General features: G+C 40.8%; 1 protein-coding gene across 3 annotated transcripts in view; it reads right to left on the bottom strand.

Annotated features, from left to right (window-relative positions):
• Positions 1–18,401, bottom strand: part of LOC132399967 (general transcription factor II-I repeat domain-containing protein 2-like) — a 58,270-nt gene extending 39,869 nt beyond the window's left edge. For 2 of the 3 annotated variants that reach the window (XR_009514152.1, XM_059980956.1), the window contains exons 1-8: positions 18,300–18,401; positions 9,843–9,922; positions 7,794–7,956; positions 7,082–7,203; positions 5,040–5,198; positions 4,425–4,524; positions 2,061–2,218; positions 870–971 (exon numbers count right to left, since the gene is read on the bottom strand). Coding sequence is in view for 2 of the 3 variants with exons in the window: in XM_059980956.1 (XP_059836939.1) it covers positions 870–971; positions 2,061–2,218; positions 4,425–4,524; positions 5,040–5,198; positions 7,082–7,203; positions 7,794–7,956; positions 9,843–9,902 (864 nt within the window). In the remaining variant the exon portion in view is untranslated. Of the gene's footprint in view, positions 1–869; positions 972–2,060; positions 2,219–4,424; positions 4,525–5,039; positions 5,199–7,081; positions 7,204–7,793; positions 7,957–9,842; positions 9,923–18,112; positions 18,272–18,299 lie in introns of those variants that run through there. The other variant, XM_059980957.1, reaches the window with a different exon arrangement.
• Positions 18,402–19,072: the final 671 nt, after the last annotated feature.

The following is a 19,072-nucleotide window of genomic DNA, read 5'->3' as shown; positions in this document are numbered from 1 at the left end:
AGGGGAAGAGGATGGACCATGGGAGAAAGGGAAGGTGGAAAGACACCAGAGGGAGGAGATGGTCAGCTGAGAAGAATAGAAGTAGTAAGAAGGGAGCTAGAGTGGGGAATGGAAGAAGAGAGACCACCAACAAGGACATATATATAGAAAAGTGCTGGAAAAGGGCCAGTAACATCATGAAGGATCCCACTGTTGGTCCCATTCCCATCAGGGAATGCTAGGACCACTGACTTAAAAAAGCTACTTTTCCAAGCAGTAAAATTGATCAACAGCTCCACCCAGTAACTTCAGAACTACTTTAATTTCTCATCAGCCACCAAATTTGCAGCCTAATTTCACTTTATGGACATATTATCAATTTATGCATATAAGTTATTTTATTGTGTGTTTTTTGTATTATTATTGTGTTTGTTACTTTTCGTGTTTGCTTTGTCCAGCATCAGATCCAGAGTAACAATTATTTTGATCTCCTTAAACTTGTGTACAGGAAATGACATTAAACGATCTTAAATCTCAAAGAGAGGAGGAAGGGGAAACAATTGTTTTCTGTTATTTTATTCACTGATTCTTGGTCTGAACAGTGTATTTCATTTTTTTATTGGGAGGGTTATTTGTTGTTGTTCCTCTCCGTGCCTTGTGGTGCATCAGAAAGCAACCTTGCCATTTCTTTAGCATTTGTCTGTTTTGTTTTACGAGACCAAGTTGCCAGCCCGAAGCTCAACCCAGCACAGATAGAAAGTGTGCAAGGAGTGGTTGAATTTGAACCCGAGGCCACTAACCCTGAAGTACAATGCAGATGCTACTACACCACCGGCCAGCATATGGTGGGGGTGGTGGGAAGATATCTAGTGTTACTATTAGTTACTAACCTTAGCGATTTTATTAAATATCTCCTGCTCCTTCTCTTTGAGCGTATTTTCCATTCTTCTCTTATGTGCCAGTATAATTTCCTCCACATCCACCAGTTCATCCTGTTTGATAATCAAAGAAGTATCATGCTTTTAAGACACCAATAGGGGTGCCAATGGGAAGACCAGTATTTATTGTCTACCATTAATTTTCCTTGATCACTTCAAAGAATAAATAAATCCCCCATGGTGCCATGCCAGATCAGATTTGGGCAGCCGACTTTCATCTACAGTACACCGAATGTAAATAAACCAGATGTTGTACATCAACAGCATTATTGATAACAGATTCTTCAGATAAAAGTTTCAAATTCTAAAAGTCTTGGATGCTTCCAGTCAAGATGGCATTGAGCTATGGTCTCCATTGAGGTTGTGGCTCAGATTTAGTTGGTGCTTGTTGAGATGACTTTGGCGACAGAGAGGGGAATGGTTTGCATTGCAGCCTGTGAAAATGTAGCTTGAAACAAATTTCCATGCACAACAGTCCACAATAGCTTACTGCTTACAATAGCTCTTATCTTTCATCAATTGCTTCAATTTTCTGGTTATCAATTCTCCTGCCAGATTCAATTATCCATTGTTTACCCTATAGAGGTTTTTCATAATTTTGAGCATCATTTAAATCTCCCCTTCAGAAAGTGCATATACATTCAGTGACCACTTGATTAGGAACATCTGAATACCTGCTTGTTAATGCAAGTATCTAATCAGCCAGTCATGTGGCAGCAATTCAATGCATAAAAGCAAGCAGACATGGTCAACAGGTTCGGTTGTTGTTTAGATCAAACATCAGAACGGTGGAGCGATGTGATCTCTGACTTTGACAGTGGAATGATTGTTGGCATCAGAAAGGGTAATTTGAGTATCACAGACACCGCTGATCTCCTGGGATTTTCATGCACAACCATCTCTTCAATTTACAAAGAATTGTGTGAAAAACAAAAGACATCCAGTGAGCAGCAGTTCTCTGGGCAAAAATGCCTTGTTAATAGGAGAGGTCTGAGGAGAATGGCCAGATTGGTGCTAGTTGACAGGAATACAGCATCTTAATAACCATGTGTTACAACAGTAGTGTGCAGAAGACCACGAACGTAAACTCAGTGACCACTTTATTAGATAAAGGAGGTAAAGGTTGCAGGAATGACGACCTACTTGATGTTCTTGTGTGAGCTGCTTGATCTCTTTCTCCAGCTGTGTTATTTTCAAAGCAAATATCAGGAGCTCTTTGTCTCTGAATTCCTTCAACATATGAAGTTCTGTTTGTGCATTCCGAATCCTTGTGTTAACTTCTTCAACTTGAGAATACAACTCTTTGAAAATAAAGAGATCACAATTGATTTGCTAGTGTAGGTTTTGCAATAAGTCAACATATCCATGTTGTTTTAAAAATTAATTTCCTTCATGGAACATAGATGTCACTAGCATTCTCATTGGCTTGGAGCTATGGAAGCAGTTTAGAGTCAACCACATTGGTGTGTGTGGAGTCATAGATGCACGGATGAACAGCAGACTAGGACCCTAGCTTCTCTAGCATTGAGGCCATTTTCAAAAGATAATGCCTCAAAAAGCTGGTATCGTATCAATTTTTAAGGACCTCCATCACAAAGGACGAGATCTCTCCTTAATACTTGAATGAAAAAGCCTATAAAAAGTAGTGGATATAGTCCAGTCCATCACCAGTAAAGAACCCCACCATTGAGCGCATCTACACAGAGCACTGGTGCAGGAACCCCTACAGCCTATGAGCTCACTTTCAAGGACTCTATAGCCCACATTCTTGATACTTATTGCTTATTTAGTTATCTTCTCTTTTTATATTTGCACAGTTTGTTGCCTTTTGCTGCTTGGTTGCTTGTCTGTCTTTGTTGTGCACAGTTTTTCATTGATTCTATTGTGCTTCTTTGTAGTTACTATGAATGCCCACAAGAAAATGAATCTCAGGGTAGTATATGATGACATACGAGTACTTTGAACCTTAAGACACATACTCACATGTTCAGGAACAGCTGCTTCTCCTCTGCCGTCAGATCTCTGAATGACAATAGACAATAGGTGCAGGAGTAGGCCATTTGTCCCTTCGAGCCAGCACCACCATTCAATGTGATCATGCCTGATCATAATCAGTATCCCGTTCCTGCCTTCTCCCCATATCCCTTGACTCCGCTATCTTTAAGAATTCTATCTAACTCTTTCTTGAAAGCATCCAGAGAATTGGCCTCCACTGCCTTCTGAGGCAGAGCATTCCATAGATCCACAACTCTCTGGGTGAAAAAGTTTTTCCTCAACTCTGTTCTAAATGGCCTACCCCTTATTCTTAAACTGTGGCCTCTGGTTCTAGACTCCCCCAACATTGGGAACATGTTTCCTGCCTCTAGCGTGTCCAATCCCTTAATAATCTTATATGTTTCAATCAAAACCCCTCTCATCCTTCTAAATTCCAGTGTATACAAGCCCAGTCACTCCAATCTTTCAACATATGACAGTCCTGCCATCCCAGGAATCAACCTCGTGAACCTTCACTGCACTCCCTCAATAGTAAGAATGTCCTTCCTCAAATTTGGAGACCAAAACTGAACACAATACTCCAGGTGTGGTCTCACCAGGGCCCTGTACAACTGCAGAAAGACCTCTTTGCTCCTATACTCAATTCCTCTTGTTATGAATGCCAACATGCCATTAGCTTTCTTCACTGCCTGCTGTACCTGCATGCTTACTTTCAGTGTCTGATGAACAAGGACACCTAGATCTCGTTGTACTTCCCCTTTTCCTTACTTGACACCATTCAGATAGTAATCTGCCTTCCTGTTCTTGCCACCAAAGTGGATAACCTCACATTTATCCACATTAAACTGCATCTTCCATGCATCTGCGCACTCACCCAACCTGTCCAAATCACTCTGCATTCTCATAACATCCTCCTCATATTTCACACTGGGCAATGAACCCATGACATACTTCATGAACTACAAAGTTCAGTGATATTAAACCTGATTCTGATTTGGCTGCAACAACATTAGTGAACCAGATAGGTATTTATACCAGTTTTGTGATTACTATGGTTACCAAACTTAAGATTTATTTTGGCATGCAAGAAATACAGTTCTGTAAACTATTATGTCAGGTTCTTCAAAGAATTTGGGAGTCTACCTATTACACAACTTAATTGCAACATCAAAGAAAAACTAAATAGTTCTCTTTAGATCAGGGGTTCCCAACCTGGGGTCTATGGACCCCCTTGGGTTAATGGTTAAGCTCGAACACATAAAAAAAGTTGAGAAACCCTGCTCTAGATAAACTTTCCAAGAATCTCCAAATGCAAAAATTGTTAAATGTTTATTACCAGCAGCTTTAAATAATAATATGCTACTGTTGCTGGGATTCAAAGTTATCACTTAGTAATTCATCCCTTGATCCCTGTGTTGTTATTGCCAAACAAACTGAATAGCTGTAACTGCCATTAAGGCTAATGGAGCAGATTTTTGAGCCACAGTGAATACACACAAGTTTGTGACTGACCTTCAGATTTTTGTTTCACTGTTTTTTCAGTGTCTTTGAGATCATCTTTGGCTGCTTCGATCTCCTGTCGTTTCCATTCACCTACACCGGAAATTCCTTTCTTACGTACAAAAAAAAAGGAGATTGGCAGTGTGACATCAGAAGTGAACAAAGCCATCAGCCACACTCATACTCTTCTCCATTTAGGTTCCTATTGTACAGAAGTCCGAGTTTCTAATTCTGCAAAATATTGGAAGGATTCTGGACATAAAAATAACCTGTGGATTTTGGTTTACTGCACCGTCCCAAGTTAAATGATTCTTCTACTTTGAAGATCATACCTATTGACAGCACCTTGAACTCAGGTGCCAACTATTTTATTCCTTCCATCACTTTTGTACAGTACTTTGGTTTTCAAGGCTCTTAATTTGCCTTCAGATGTCTTTAACACAAGGGTTCCCAACCTTTTCTATGCCACGGACCAATACCATTAAGTAAGGGGTCCAGGTTAGTAACTCCCTTTTATGGAGTGCAAGGGACTGAAGGGTGATCTAAAATTTTGTATAAAATTTAGAAGGAAGTACCAGGTTATCTGCTTTCAACTGCTCCTAGGCTTTTCGCAAAGTAGATACGTACCCTAAATTTGTTGTACTGAATCAGGAGGGTTCTGGATTCCGCCATGGCATTTTCCTCCAACTCTTTCAGTTTCTCTACCAGCTTCATGTTAATATCCAGGAGGTTCCTGCTATACTCCTTGTATTCATCCATCTGCTTCTTTTTTGCTGTTATTAAATACTATTAAGCAGCACGGTTAAACATAAAGAGACTCTTGCACGAGCAACTGGATGCTCAAGGGAAGAACTATAGAAGAGACAATCAGCAACAAGACTCTTTAACACTAAAACTTCTACCTTGTGAGCTCTAAGCAAAACTGCAAGCCTGCCCTTTAAAACAGTTAACATATCCTCAAATATTTTTGGTTTTAAGCCCAGAGTTTGATCTGAGCAATGTAACATTGCCAGCCGTGAGTATTGGCAGCCTGTGTGCTTACAGAAACCTGCCAGTGCTGATCTATAATCACATTCTTAGAGGGATGCAGATGCTTCATCTTATTTTGTGGAATGGGGCTAGATTCACTAGTCTCTTCGGGGATGATGTCTGCTTCAAGAATACAATCCCAGGCCACACAAAGTTTAATTGCCTGAGCGGAGATCTAATGGATAGCTGTAAAATTGTTGAAGGACTTGACAGGATAAATATTGGTGGATATTTCCCTGAACTGGAGTCTGGGGTGAAGGGCACAGCTTGAGAATAGATTTAAATGAGACTGTTTATGACTGAGATGATAAAAAATTCTCAACTCAGGGGGTGGTGAATCTTTGAAATTTTCTATCTTGGAAGACTAAAGAGAGTCAGTCATTATATTTTATGATGTCTAAACAGACATTGACAGAATGCCAGTATTAAGGGAATATATGGATATGATGATAATGCTAGAAAACACGGCATTGAGTCATAATCTTGATGGAAGGGTAGGACAGGTTACGACTTTATTTCATGAAGTGCAAGGGATTGAGGGGTGATCTAACATTATGTATAAAATTACAAGGGGCATAGATAGGGTGACTGCACAGTTGTTTCCCACCACACCCCCTTGCCAAAGTTGAAGAATCAAAAGCTAAAGGACAGGAGAAATTTTAATAGGAACTTGAGAAACAACAAAGAGAGGTAAAAGATCCACACAAAGAATGGTGCATATGTGGGACAAACTGCCAGAGTAAGGGGTTAATCAGGAATTGTACATACAAGTAACTTAACTTTATATTAATATTTCTGTTCAAGTACAAGTCAGGCTTAAAGGAATAAACTTTGAATGGATATTAAAAATCACTTAGTTTACTAATTGTTTTAATGCTTATCTACAGAGTAGATAAGCCACACAATGTAGGAAAATTTTGGGTTTCACGTTATTTGATGGTGTCTGGCATCAGTGGACTGTGTCAGAAGAAGCAAGATTAATCAGAACTGCAACCCTGGTCTAGATGGTGTTGTAGGTGTATAAAATCTCAACGAGCACAGGAGGAATCCATTGTACTCCACGGTGTAGTATCCTGCCAAGCCACATGATCATGTAATGGCCATGTGTGCAACTTACTGCAGGGTACTCAGCAGAGGAGTTAATGCAACATCCTAGAAAGATGCTTCGAATCAATACCCTTCATCAGTCTTGATGAAGAGTCTCAGACCAAGTCATTGACTGTTTATCCCCCTCCATAGATGATACCTGACTTGCTGAGTTCCTCCAGCATTTTGCATGTGTTGCTCCAAATTTCCAACATTTTCAGAATCTCTGTTTATCTTATGAGAACATCTTTTCTTCAATGGGCACACCTTCTATTGACTGACAACAAACACAAAATGCTAGAGGAACTCAGAAGGTCAGGCACCATCTATGGAAAGGAATAAACAGTCAACGTTTCAAGCAAAAACCCTTCATCAGGACTGGAAAGGAAGGGGAGAAAAGCCAGAACAAGACTTCCGCTGACTGCTTACTTCACTGTCACTCAAAAATGCAGGCATATATATTGATTCAGTATATAAAATAAAAAGTGGTCTGCATTACTGCCTTTCACTTCCAGTGTATACAGAAATACAGCATTATGAAAATTAATAATTACCTTCAGTATATAGATTTTTTCTTTTAGTTCCATGTAGCAGGCATTATCTGCACTTATTTTTTCTCTTGTACGCCATCGATAATTGCATTTCTTTGAACAGAACTTCTCAACACAAAGCTGAGCTGAAAAAGATCAAAGCTTCGAGATTACAGGCATTAGATCTGATATTTTAGAGTCAATCCTTTCTTTTAAATGAATGAATTTCAAACATATCCCTCCTCGACAGCAGGGGTGGACAAGGACAATGGGTGTTAAATATTAGCATGCAGAATACATTCAAGTGTATGTGTGTCTATGATGTTGCTCAAAAAGCAATGAAAATCCAACGCAGTTGGAAACATGAGACAACTTGAATACCTCATATCCTTGCACAACCACTTAACTCAGAACAGCAGCTAACAAATAATCTATTATCATGGTAGCATCCCATCAATTATTTGTGATAAAATATATTTTTTCTGACCCAAAATTTTGGCTCCACTCAACCCCGAATAACCATGTCACTTGGTTAGTGACTACTATTTTACAGGACATATAGTTACAGACTGCCCTAAAGCTGAAGCTGTGAGCAGTTTTCAAATGAGCTACTCCACAACAAATGAGTGTGCTCATTGGGGAAGTTCTCTAAATGGGTGGAAAAAGCAATCAAAGTGGTTAGGATAGGGAGAATGAAATTTCCCTAGACTGATTTCAGACTAAAGATTTGAAATACCTTCCCACTTTCTTTGCTCTTGTGTTGTTTTCCCCTTGTCCTTCTTCACAACCTTCCAGTGATTCCCTAGAGCTTCTGGTAGCCACTTGATAGGTGGAAGTGATGGAGTTTGCTCACTGTGTCCCTCTCTATGTCTGTCTGTCCCCTCCCATTGAACATAATCCTAAGGAAGACATAAATCAAAATTCAAAGTAAGTGTATTAATCGAAGTCTACATACAGTACTGTGCAAAAGTCTTAGGCACATCTATACAGCTAGAGTGTCTCAGACATATGCATAGAACTGTACATTATGAATTTCATTACCAAATAATACTTAATACTACTGCTCTAATTCAAAAGCTAAGTACTCTTATCTCTGTTTCTCAACCCCACCTTCCCATTTTAATCAATATACAGTACTGTGCAAAAGTCTTAGGCACCCTAGCTATACATATGTGCCTAAGACCTTTGCACAGTACTATACATGTCACTATATACAATCTTAAGATTTGTTTTCTTGCAGGCACTCAAAGCACTGACAGTTGTAATTCAAAACAATTAACTTCCACAGTTCATATACAAGCTAGATGGTTCAAACCACACTCCAGTGTGTGACTAGATAAAATGGGTAGGCACATGAATGAGGTTTCAATGGACTGGAATGCTGTGTCACTGGAGAGGATGTCCCTAATAGTTTAAGGATTAGTTTAACTATTCAGATTGTTGTGAAAATGAAATACATGTAATCTCGGTAGGTCGATTTGTGGATTTGCTCTTGGATGATTATATAGATCCCCACAAAGGAATATCAAGTATGTCTTTATAATTTTATAGCATAACAAAAAATAATTTATGCAGTTTCAATGCTGATACTTCTTTATACTCAATATAACTCACACAAATACCATGACAGCAAAAAGCTCAACGTTTTTTAGAAGCAACTAGGGAATTGATGACAAATTGGCTATCTGAGTTTCATAATCACTAGAGGCTACCCATATGTCAACCTAAGCTTGGCCATATCATGGCAGTAAAGAAGGCCATGCCTTTTACCACAGAACAAAGGTGCTTGATGGAAGGGTCTCAGCCCAAAATTCCCATCCATAGATGCTGCTTGACTTGAAGATCCTTGAGCATTTTGTGTGTGTTATTTTTCTAAGTTTCATGTTTGGATTTAAAGGTCTGAATGGATGGCTTCAATAATCAGAGGTCAACAACAGGAAGCTCTGAAAATCCAGTATTTGATTGTTTGGCATCTAGATCACTTATTTGTATAGTAATTCCTCATTATCCAATACTCTAATACCATTTTTGCTGGTTTGACAATTTACAGCTTCTGTTTGTTGTGCTCCCTTTAAACTCATGTGGGCTCAAGTGTTTCCTGCTCTTTTAAAGCTCACCAAGTTGACTGGAGAAGTTACTATACTGCTGTACTCAGTGGCCACCAAATTAGGAATGCTTGTTAAAATAAATATTTAATCAGTTGTTGTTCAGAGCAAACGTCAGAATAGGGAAGAAATGTGACCTAAGTGACTTTTGATTGTGGTGCCAGACAGGGTAGCTCAAGTATCTCAGAAACTGCTGATCTTCTGGGATTTTCACAAACAACAGACTATGGAGTTTACAGAGAATGGTGTGAAAACAAAATGCCTGCAAGGAATCTATCTATATGTCCTCCCAATGGAATGCATGGGTTTTCTCCGGGCATTCAGGTTTCCTTGCACAGTTCAAAGTTGTACCAGTTAGTAGGTTAACCTGCCTTTGTAAATTGCCCTTTGATAAGGCTAGGATTAATCAGGGATTGCTGGGCGGCATGGCTCAAAAAGCTGGAAGGGCTTATTCCATGCTGTTTCCCAATAAATAAATTTATCTGGAATTTGTATTGCACTTCTCTAAACTAGTACTAGCTAGGTATTGCAACAGGCTTCAAAACCTTGATAATGCAAATGTTTTACTAATATTGGACTTAGAGTTCATTGTACTAGCTAGAAGGCTCTTTGGTGCTGTAACCTGATTCTGTAATTTAAAATAGGTCAACAAATTGCAACACTTTTGGTCCAGTACTTACAATCATACTAAGTTTCTTTTCTAAGGATTTCACAATACTGCAGTCTTCCGTTGTCGCCATCACCTTTCAGGGTCCTGTGGCTAACACAACAAAATTATAGAATTATAATACAACAAGTGTTAGCAGAGAATCTATAGAAGAGTTAACTCACCCTTGATTGTTATTAAATTTTTCCCTCTGGGTCATTTATTATCCCACTGACATAAACAATACTAACACCTGGAAAATTTTGGGGCAGTATACTGGAGGTAAAAGTTCACTCTAATGTTCTCTACCTCACTTCTTTTTAGTTTCTGTTATGAATTAAGAATTCTCTGGACACAAAAAAAAAGCAACTGCTGATCTTTTAGATTTACAGTACTGTGCAAAAGTCTTAGGCACATATAGATGGCTAAGGACAGTACCATAGTAATTTAATGTATTGCACTGTACTGCTGCCACAAAAAAAAATCTGATAAACTTGAGTGATGATAAAACCTGATTCTGATATGAGTCTCCATTGTGGACTGAGAGTGGGAAGGGGGCAGGTTGATAGGAATCATGGTTGGGAAAAGGGGAAAGGAGAGGGGAGGAAGCAGGAAGCACCAGAGAGATATTCTGTGATGACCAATAAACTAATTGTTTGGAATCAAATGACCTTGCCTAGGTGTGTATGCATCCATGCTACCTCACACCCTGGCACTCCTCTGCCACCTGTCCCATCACCCTCCCACAGTGCTCCTCCTTGCCATTCCCAGTGCCCTTTGCTCCCACTAGATTTACAAACTTGCCCTCCGCTCCACATTGACAAATGCAGTACTGTGTAAGAGTCTTAGACATCCCAGCTATATATATACACTTAACACTTTTGCACAGTATGAGAACTGCAATGCTTGTTTTATTATAATAGCACCAGTAACATTATACTGTCTTATATAAACATGCACTTCGTACTTTATGTCAGCCTGTCAGTCTTCAGGCCATACCACTAATATTATTTCGTGACTGTACATTCTGGATTGTAACTATAAAGTTCTGTGTGTGACTGTATGTACGATTGCAAGAAAAGTTTTGTGAACCCTCTGCAATTACCTGATTTTCTGCGTTAATTACTCATTAAATGTGGTCTGATCTTCATTGAAGTCACAATAATAGGCAAACATAATCTGCCTCAACTAATAACACAAACAATTGTACTTTTCATATCTTTATCAAATACAGTTTTCATATCTTTAATCATTCACAGTCCAGGCTTGAAAAAATACGTGAATCCTTGTATTTAATAACTGGTAGAACCTCCTTTAGCAGCAATGACCTCCACCAAATGTAACCCACAGCTGCTGATCAGATTTGCACAACCATGAAGAGGAATTTTAGACCATTCCTCCATACAAAACAGTTTCAGTTCATCAATATGTCTGGGATACCTTGCATGAACAGCCCTCTTCAGGTCATGCCACAACAACTCAATTGGGTTAATGTTTGGCCTCCGACTTGGCCATTCCAAAACATGAATTTTCTTCTTTTTAAACCATTCAGTTGTTAATTTACTCCTGTGTTTCAGATCATTGTCTGGTTGCATCATCCAACTTCCATTAAGCTTCAGGTGATGAACTATTACCCTGACATTCTCCTGTAAAATGTACTGATAAAATTTCGAATTCATTGTTCCCTCAATGATTGCAAGCTGTCCAGGCCCTGAGGCAGCAAAGCAGCCCCAAACCATGATGCTCCTTCCACCAGGCTTCACAGTTGAGATGAGGTTTTGGTGTTGATGTGCAGTGCCCTTTTTCCTCCAAACATAGCGGCGTGCATTTGTTCCAGAAAGTTCAACTTTTGTCTCATCTGTCCACAGAACACTGTGGAACATCCAGCCAATTCTTTGCAAACCTGAGACATACAGCAATTTTTTTTTTGAGAGCAGTGGTTTCCTCCGTGATGTCCTTCCAGGAACAGCATTCTTGTTCAGTGTTTTTTTTTTACAGTGGACACATGAGCAGAGACTTTAGCAAGTTCTAGAGATTTCTACAGGTCTTTTGCCGTTACCCTTAGTTCTTCTTCCCCTCCTTCAGTATTCCTTGTTATGTACTTGGTGTGATCTTTGCAGAATGCCCATCCTAGGGAGAGTAGCAACAGTATTGAACTTCCTCCATTTAGAGACAATTTCTCTTACTGTGGACTGATGTACACTCAGGTCTTTAGAAATGTTTTTTGTAACATTTTCCAGCTTTATGCATCTCTACGATTCTTCTGCTAAGGTCCTCTGGGAGCTGTTTTGATCGAGGCATGGTTCACATAAACAGATCTTTCTTTGAGAAGAGCAGACTTTCAGTAACCTGACTTTGTGTGTCTTTTCATAGGGCAAGACACCTCTACACCCCACACCTCTAATCTCATTTCATTGATTGAAACACATGAGTCCAAACAGCTCTTGTAGAAGGTACTACCTCAGAGGTTCACATATTTTTTGAACCTAGACTGCGATTGTTTAAGTGGTATACGTAGTATTGAGTTATACTTATGTATATTGTTACGAATGTGCCGCAACTCTGAGGGGCCGAAGGGTACAAAGTCGCCCCCTCCTTTTTGAGAATCGCAAAATCACTATTAATTCAGGTCTGGGACCCAGGAAATGAGAGAGAATCCACAAGGTTTGGACTGTGTCCTGGCCTCAGCGAAACAAAACCACTGATAACGGCTATTGTCTCTTGGAGATGGAATTGTGTATTGAGTACTGTACTATTCATTGAAGCCCCTCAGGGGATGACCAGAGTGGGCTGGTTGAGGGATTGCATCATCCCAACCTGATTGACATCTGAGACCCCGTGAGTAAGGATAAAAGAGGGTCTGGGGAACAACCCCTTTAGACGCACCAGGAGAAACGTTAGAAATCCCGTGACAATGTTTAATAGCGACAGCCGGTGGGGGCTCGTGTGCGTCCTTCCTTTGCCTGGGATTGGTGGGCTCACCACAGAAGAACGGCTTAGCTAAAGGAGAGACCACAAGTGAACGGCCACACTAACGAGACTCCGACAGATCAAAAGCATAAAAGGAAAAGCTGGCAAGTTTTTCTCCCAAAAATCTCTCTCTCTCTCCAACCATTGCAACCCCAGTGGTCCCCAAAGGCTGCAGCCTGCATGAACTGAGTAAACATTATATTTCCATCGGACAATACATTATCCCCTAGACAATGAATGAGCTTATTTCTTATTGATTATTATTATTTAGATTTAGTATTGATGACGTATATTATCTGTATATTTGCATTGATATTATTTTGTGTATTTTTACGAATAAATACTGATAAAAATAGTATCATCAGACTTCAACGGACCTCTCCATCTTTGCTGGTAAGTGACCCAGTTACGGGGTTCGTAACAATATACTTATAGTTTAGACAGATTATGTTTGTCTATTATTGAGACTAAGATGAAGTACAAACCACATTTTATGAGTATTTAATGTAGAAAATCAGGTAATTGCAAAGGGTTCACTAACCTTTCCTTCAACTGTACCGTATTTTACAACTTGGCCCCAGAAGAATAACACCATAAAAGATAGGAGCAGTATTAGGCCATTCAGCCCATTGAGTCTTCTCCATCATTTCATCATGGCTGATCCATTTCTTTCTTAACCCCATTGTCCTGCCTTCTCCCCATAACCTTTTATGCCCTTACTAATCATGAACCTATCAACCTGTCCCTTAAATGCACCCAGTGACCTAGTCTCCGTAGCCGCCTGCAGCAACAAATTCTAGATGTTCTAAATACAGCTAAACAAAGTATTTAGCTGTAAATGTATATGGTGAATGACAAAACAAAACTGAAGTTGGACTTGCTAATTACTCCTCAGAGCTATCACATTCTCCCTCTGGCTCAGACTACCTGTAGGATATTTTCACATTGAGCCTTTGATGCCCTTACTAATGAAGAACCTAACAACCTCCACTTTATATATACCCACTTTATATATACCCAAAGACAGCTGCCTGTGACTATTCATGAAGCACAAAAGAAATAGATTCACAGTCAGTACACTGACGAAAGAAGGGAACAGGCTGCTTAAAACTGGACATGTGTATATAAGATGCAGTTAATAGATAATCGAGCAGTTGAGGATCCTTTAAGCTTAAATGATAGAATGATGCAGTTCAATGTGCAACTGGCATTATTAAGCGGAACAAAACAAACCAGGAAGCATGAGGCATGAACTGGTTGTGGTAGATTGGAAAACTGAAGTAAAATTAAACAGTAAACAGATCATTAATAGGTATACCTCAATAATAAGTGTACCGATTTGGATTCTTGTGAGGGATGACTTCCCAAGGGAATGCCACGGAAACTGGAATACTGGCACTGAGAATGGGTCCGTGGTGTTGAAGGGAAGAGGGAGAGGGGAGTGGTACTGATAGGGACTCAATAGTCAGAGGATTAGACAGGGGATTCTGTGGACATGAATGGGACACCCAGATAGTATGTTGCCTCCCAGGTGCCACAGTCAGGGACATCTCGGATTGTGTCCACAGCATTTTGGAGGGGGAGTGAGAGTAGCAAGATGTCTTGGGTACATATTGGTACCAATGATAATAAAAAAGAAAAGCAATGAAGTCCTGAAAAGAGAATTTAGAGGGCTAGGCAGAAAGCTAAGAAGCAGGACCTCCAGGATAGTAATTTCTGGATTGCTACCTGTGCCACGCACCAAGGAGGGTAGAATCAGGACAATTTGGCAGATTAATGCGTGGCTGATAAGCTGGTGCAGGAGACATGGCTTCAGGTTCTTGGATCATTGGGATCTCTTCTGGGGGAGGTATGATTTGTTCAACGCACCTGAACCCAAGGGGGACCAGAACTGTTCAGGAGGGTTTAAACTAATTTGGTGGGGGCGGGGGGATGAGGGGTGGGGTGGGACTGGAGTGATGGGACGGATGGTAAAAAAGCAAAGATAGCATGCAGTCAGAATGTCAGGAAGGGCAGACAGGTGATAAGACAAATTTGCAGCTAGCAACTTGAGTATAAGTACATTAGGCAATTAGGCATGCAGAATCAAAAAGGGTAGGAAATACAGCACTCAAAGTGTTATATCTCAATGCAAGGAGTATAAGAATTAAGGTAGATGATCTTGATCACTATTACAGATTGCCAGGTATGATGTTGTGGCCATCACTGAATCATGGCTGAAGGATGGTTGTAGTTGGGAGCCGAATGTCCAAGGTTACACGTTATATCAGAGGGATAGGAAGGTAGGCAGAGGGTGTGGTGTGGCTCTGATGGTAAAGAATAGCATCACATAAGTAGAAAGATGCGACATAGGATTGAAAGATGTTGAATCCTTGTGGGTTAAGTTAAGAAACTGCGAGTGAGGTCCCTGATGGCAGTTATATACAGGTCTCCCAACTTTAGCTGGGATGCGGACCACAGATTACAAAGGAAAACAGAAAAGGTGTGTCAAAAGGGCAATGTTATTATAGTAATGGGAAATTTTAACATGCATGTTAATTGGGAAAATCAGGTTAGAAATGGATCTCAAGAGTGAGTTTGTTGAATGTCTTTGAGATGACTTTTTAGAACAGTTTGTTGTTGAGACTGAGGAGATCAGCTATACTTGATTAGGAGACATGTAATGAAACGGGGGCGATTAGGGAGCTTAAGGTTAAAAAAAAAAACCTTAGGAAGCAGTGACCACAATATGATTGAGTTCAACTTGAAATCTAATAGGGAGAAAGTAAAGTCTTACATAGCAGTATTTCAATGGAGCAAGAAAATTATAGTCGTATCAGAGGTGATGGCCAAAGTAAATTGGAAGGAGATGCTGGTGGGGATGACAGCAGAGCAGCAAAGGTGTAAATTTCTGGGAAAAATGAGGAAGGTGCAGGATAGATGTATTCCAAAAATGAAGAAATACTCAAATGGCAAAATAGTACAATTGTGGTTGACAAGGAAAGTCAAAGCTAATGTAAAAGCAAAAGAGAGGGCATAAAGCAAAACAAAAATTAGCAGGAAGATAGAGGGTTGGGAAGCTTTTAAAAACCTACAGGGAGCAACTAAAAGAATCAATAGGAGGGAAAAGTTGAAATATGAAAACAAGCTAGCAAACAACATCAAAGTGGATAGTAAAGGCTTTATCAAATATGTAAAAAATAAAAGTAAGATGAGTGTGGATATAGGTCCGCTAGAAGATGAGGCTGGAGAAATAATAACGGGGGACAAGGAGATGGCTGATGAACTAAATAAGTATTTTGCACTAGTCTTCACTGTGGAAGACACTAGCAGTGTGTCAGATTTTGAAGGGTGTGAAGCAAGTGAAGTGAGTGCAGTTACTAGGGAGGAGGTGCTCAGAAAGCTACAACACCTAAGTCACCCAGACCAGATGAACTGCACCTAGGGGTTCTGAAACAGGTAGCGATAGAGATTCTGGAGGCAATAGTAATGATCTTTCAGTAATCATTGGATTCTGGCATGGAGCCAGAAGACTAGAAAATTGCAAATGTCACTCCACTCTTTAAGAGAGGAGGAAGGCAGCAGAAAGGAAACTATAGACCTGTTAGTCTGACTTCAGTTGTTGGGAAGATGTTGGAGTCAATTGTTAAGGATGAGGTTACGGAGTACCTAGTTACACAGTACAAGATATGACAAAGTCAGCATGGTTTCCTTCAGAGAAAATCATGCCTCATGGACCTGTTGGAATCCTTTGAGGAGATTACAAGGAGGATAGATAAAGGGGATGCAGTGGATGTTGTATATTTGGACTTTCAGAAGGCCTCTGACAAGGTGCCACACATGAAGCTGCTTACCAACTTAAAAGCCCATGGTATTTTAGGAAAGTTACTGGCATGGTTAGAGCATTGGCTGATTGGTAGGAGGCAGTGAGTGGGAATAAAAGGATCCTTTTCTGGTTGCCTGTCAGTGACTACTGGTGTTCCACAAGGGTCAGTGTAGGAACCACTTTTTATACTGTATATCAGTAATTTAGATGATGGAATAGATGGCTTTGTTGCCGAGTGTGCAGATGGCACGAAGATTGGTGGAGGGGGCTGGTAGTGTTGAGGAAACAGGTAGGTTGCAGAAGGACTTAGACCGATTATGAGAATGGGCAAGAGAGTTGCAAATGAAATATAATGCTGGAAAATGCATGGTTATAGAATTTGGTAGTGGAAATAGATGTATGGACTATTTTCTAAATGGGGAGAAAATCCAAAAATCTGAGATGCAAAGGGACTTGGGTGTCCTTGTGCAGAACACCCTGAAGGTTAACTTGCAGAAGAGTCAGTGCTGAAGGCGAATAATACAATGTTAGCATTCATTTCAAGAGGTCTAGAATACAAAAGCAGGAATGTGATTCTGAGGCTTTATAAGGCAGTGGTGAGGCCTCACCTTGAGTACTGTGAACTGTTTAAGGCTCCTTATCTCATAAAAGATGTGCTTAATTGCAGGGCTCAGAGGAGGTTCACAAGGATGATTCCAGGAATGAAAGGGTTATCATATGAGGAACGTTTGATGGCTCTGGGTCTGTACTTACTGGAATTCAGAAGGCTGAGGGGGGGGACCTCATTGAAACCTTTCGAATGTTGAAAGGCCTAGACAGAGCAGATGTGGAAAGGATGTTTCCCATGGTTGGGGAGCCTAGGACAAGAGGGCACAACCTCAGGATAGAGGCTTCCATTTAATTCAGAGATGCAGAGAAATTTCTTTAGCCAGAGGGTGGTGAATTTATGGAATTTGTTATCACAGGCAGCTGTGGAGGCCAGCTCGTTGGGTGTATTTAAAGCAGAACTTGATAGGTTCTTGATTGGATACGGCATCAAAGGGAGGGGACTGAGGAGGGGGAAAAAGGATAGCCATAGGTGGAGCAGACTCGATGGGCCAAATGGCCTAATTCTGCTCCTATGTCTTATGAACGTTTATATTAGTCACCCTCAGTTTAAAAACAAAACACACGACTCCTGTACGGTAAAAGCTGTCTGATCCATGGACAAGACCTTGGTGGTGGCAGGATATCAGAGCCTGAGGGAAGAAGCTTCTGGCAGTTCTAGTCCTGATACTCCTGTACCCCCTTCCTGACTGCAGTAGGTCAAAGAGATTGTCGGATGGGTGGTCGGGATTCTCAACAGCTTGAGGTCTAAAGATAGATTGGTCTGATAGGGTGTTCTCCCCCTGGAGGCTATCGGGAGATCTTCTCCAAATTATGAGAAGCAGAGATAGGGTAGAAAGTAAGAGTAAATCAAGCACTAAAGGACATGCATTTAAGGTAAGAGGGGGAATATATGAAATAAACATATACGGACGAACACACACCAGGACTGGTCGTCTGTGTCCCTCCACTCCGACACCATTGTTGTCTGTTGCCACGGTAACCCCAGCGGGCCTGGAGGTGGCAGCAACATCCCTTCACTCACTCCTCCAGCAAAGGCCTGCCTCTTAGTGTCGGGGTTTCCAGCATCACACCCCGCTCCACCGACAGCTCCCGGCCCGAATTACTCACCAGTTCCCAACCGCAGCTCCAGCGGTCAGCGGCTGTCCACCCATCGGCACTGGGGCTGCGGGACGCCGAGATAGGCCTGCGCATGCGCTGCCGGTCACCCCACATCAACGCGCATGTGCGCCGGCGACACTGTGTCATTCTGCCGGTGTTTAAGGGAAACAGCTGATTTCTTCAGGAATTCATTGTTGTTACGTCCGATTTAATCTCGGGCTTTCATCCAGAGTCAATCCAGAGTCTGAGACCCTACATTTCTAGTAGAACACTAGACGTCCGCAAGAACTTTTGCCCAAAAGGCAAGAGGAACTTTTGTCTTCTTTTGAACATTGATTGTCAGCTTGTGTATAATTTTTCATAACTTCTTTTTTATGTCTCGTAAGAAAACGTATCTCAAGGTGACATTTACGTACTTTGATAGTAAATTTACTTTGACTTTGAACTCAGTGCAGCACTTATTTAGGAAAATGGACAGTCTAAGTACGGGATCGAGATCCTCGACTCTCTTCCCTTCCCTTCTATCTTTCAGTCCTTGTGGAGTGTCTCACCCTGAAACGCCGACTGTTCACTGACCCGCTGAGTGTGTTGCTGCAGTTTCTTTATCAATAATCTCTGCTGTTTCTCTTCAATAAGCTAACGGCCACTTATTCACACAATCATGTGTATCATGGGTTGCATTCAATCTCTCACTGCTGCAGTTCCCACCTGCTCCAAAAGATCAGCGGTCACACCAGTGTCCAAGAAGAGCAGGCTGAGTTACCTCAATGACTATCACCTAG

This window comes from Hypanus sabinus, chromosome 9, assembly GCF_030144855.1.
Source record: "Hypanus sabinus isolate sHypSab1 chromosome 9, sHypSab1.hap1, whole genome shotgun sequence".
Classification (NCBI taxonomy): domain Eukaryota; kingdom Metazoa; phylum Chordata; class Chondrichthyes; order Myliobatiformes; family Dasyatidae; genus Hypanus; species Hypanus sabinus.
This window is presented reverse-complemented; position numbering and strand designations above follow the sequence as displayed.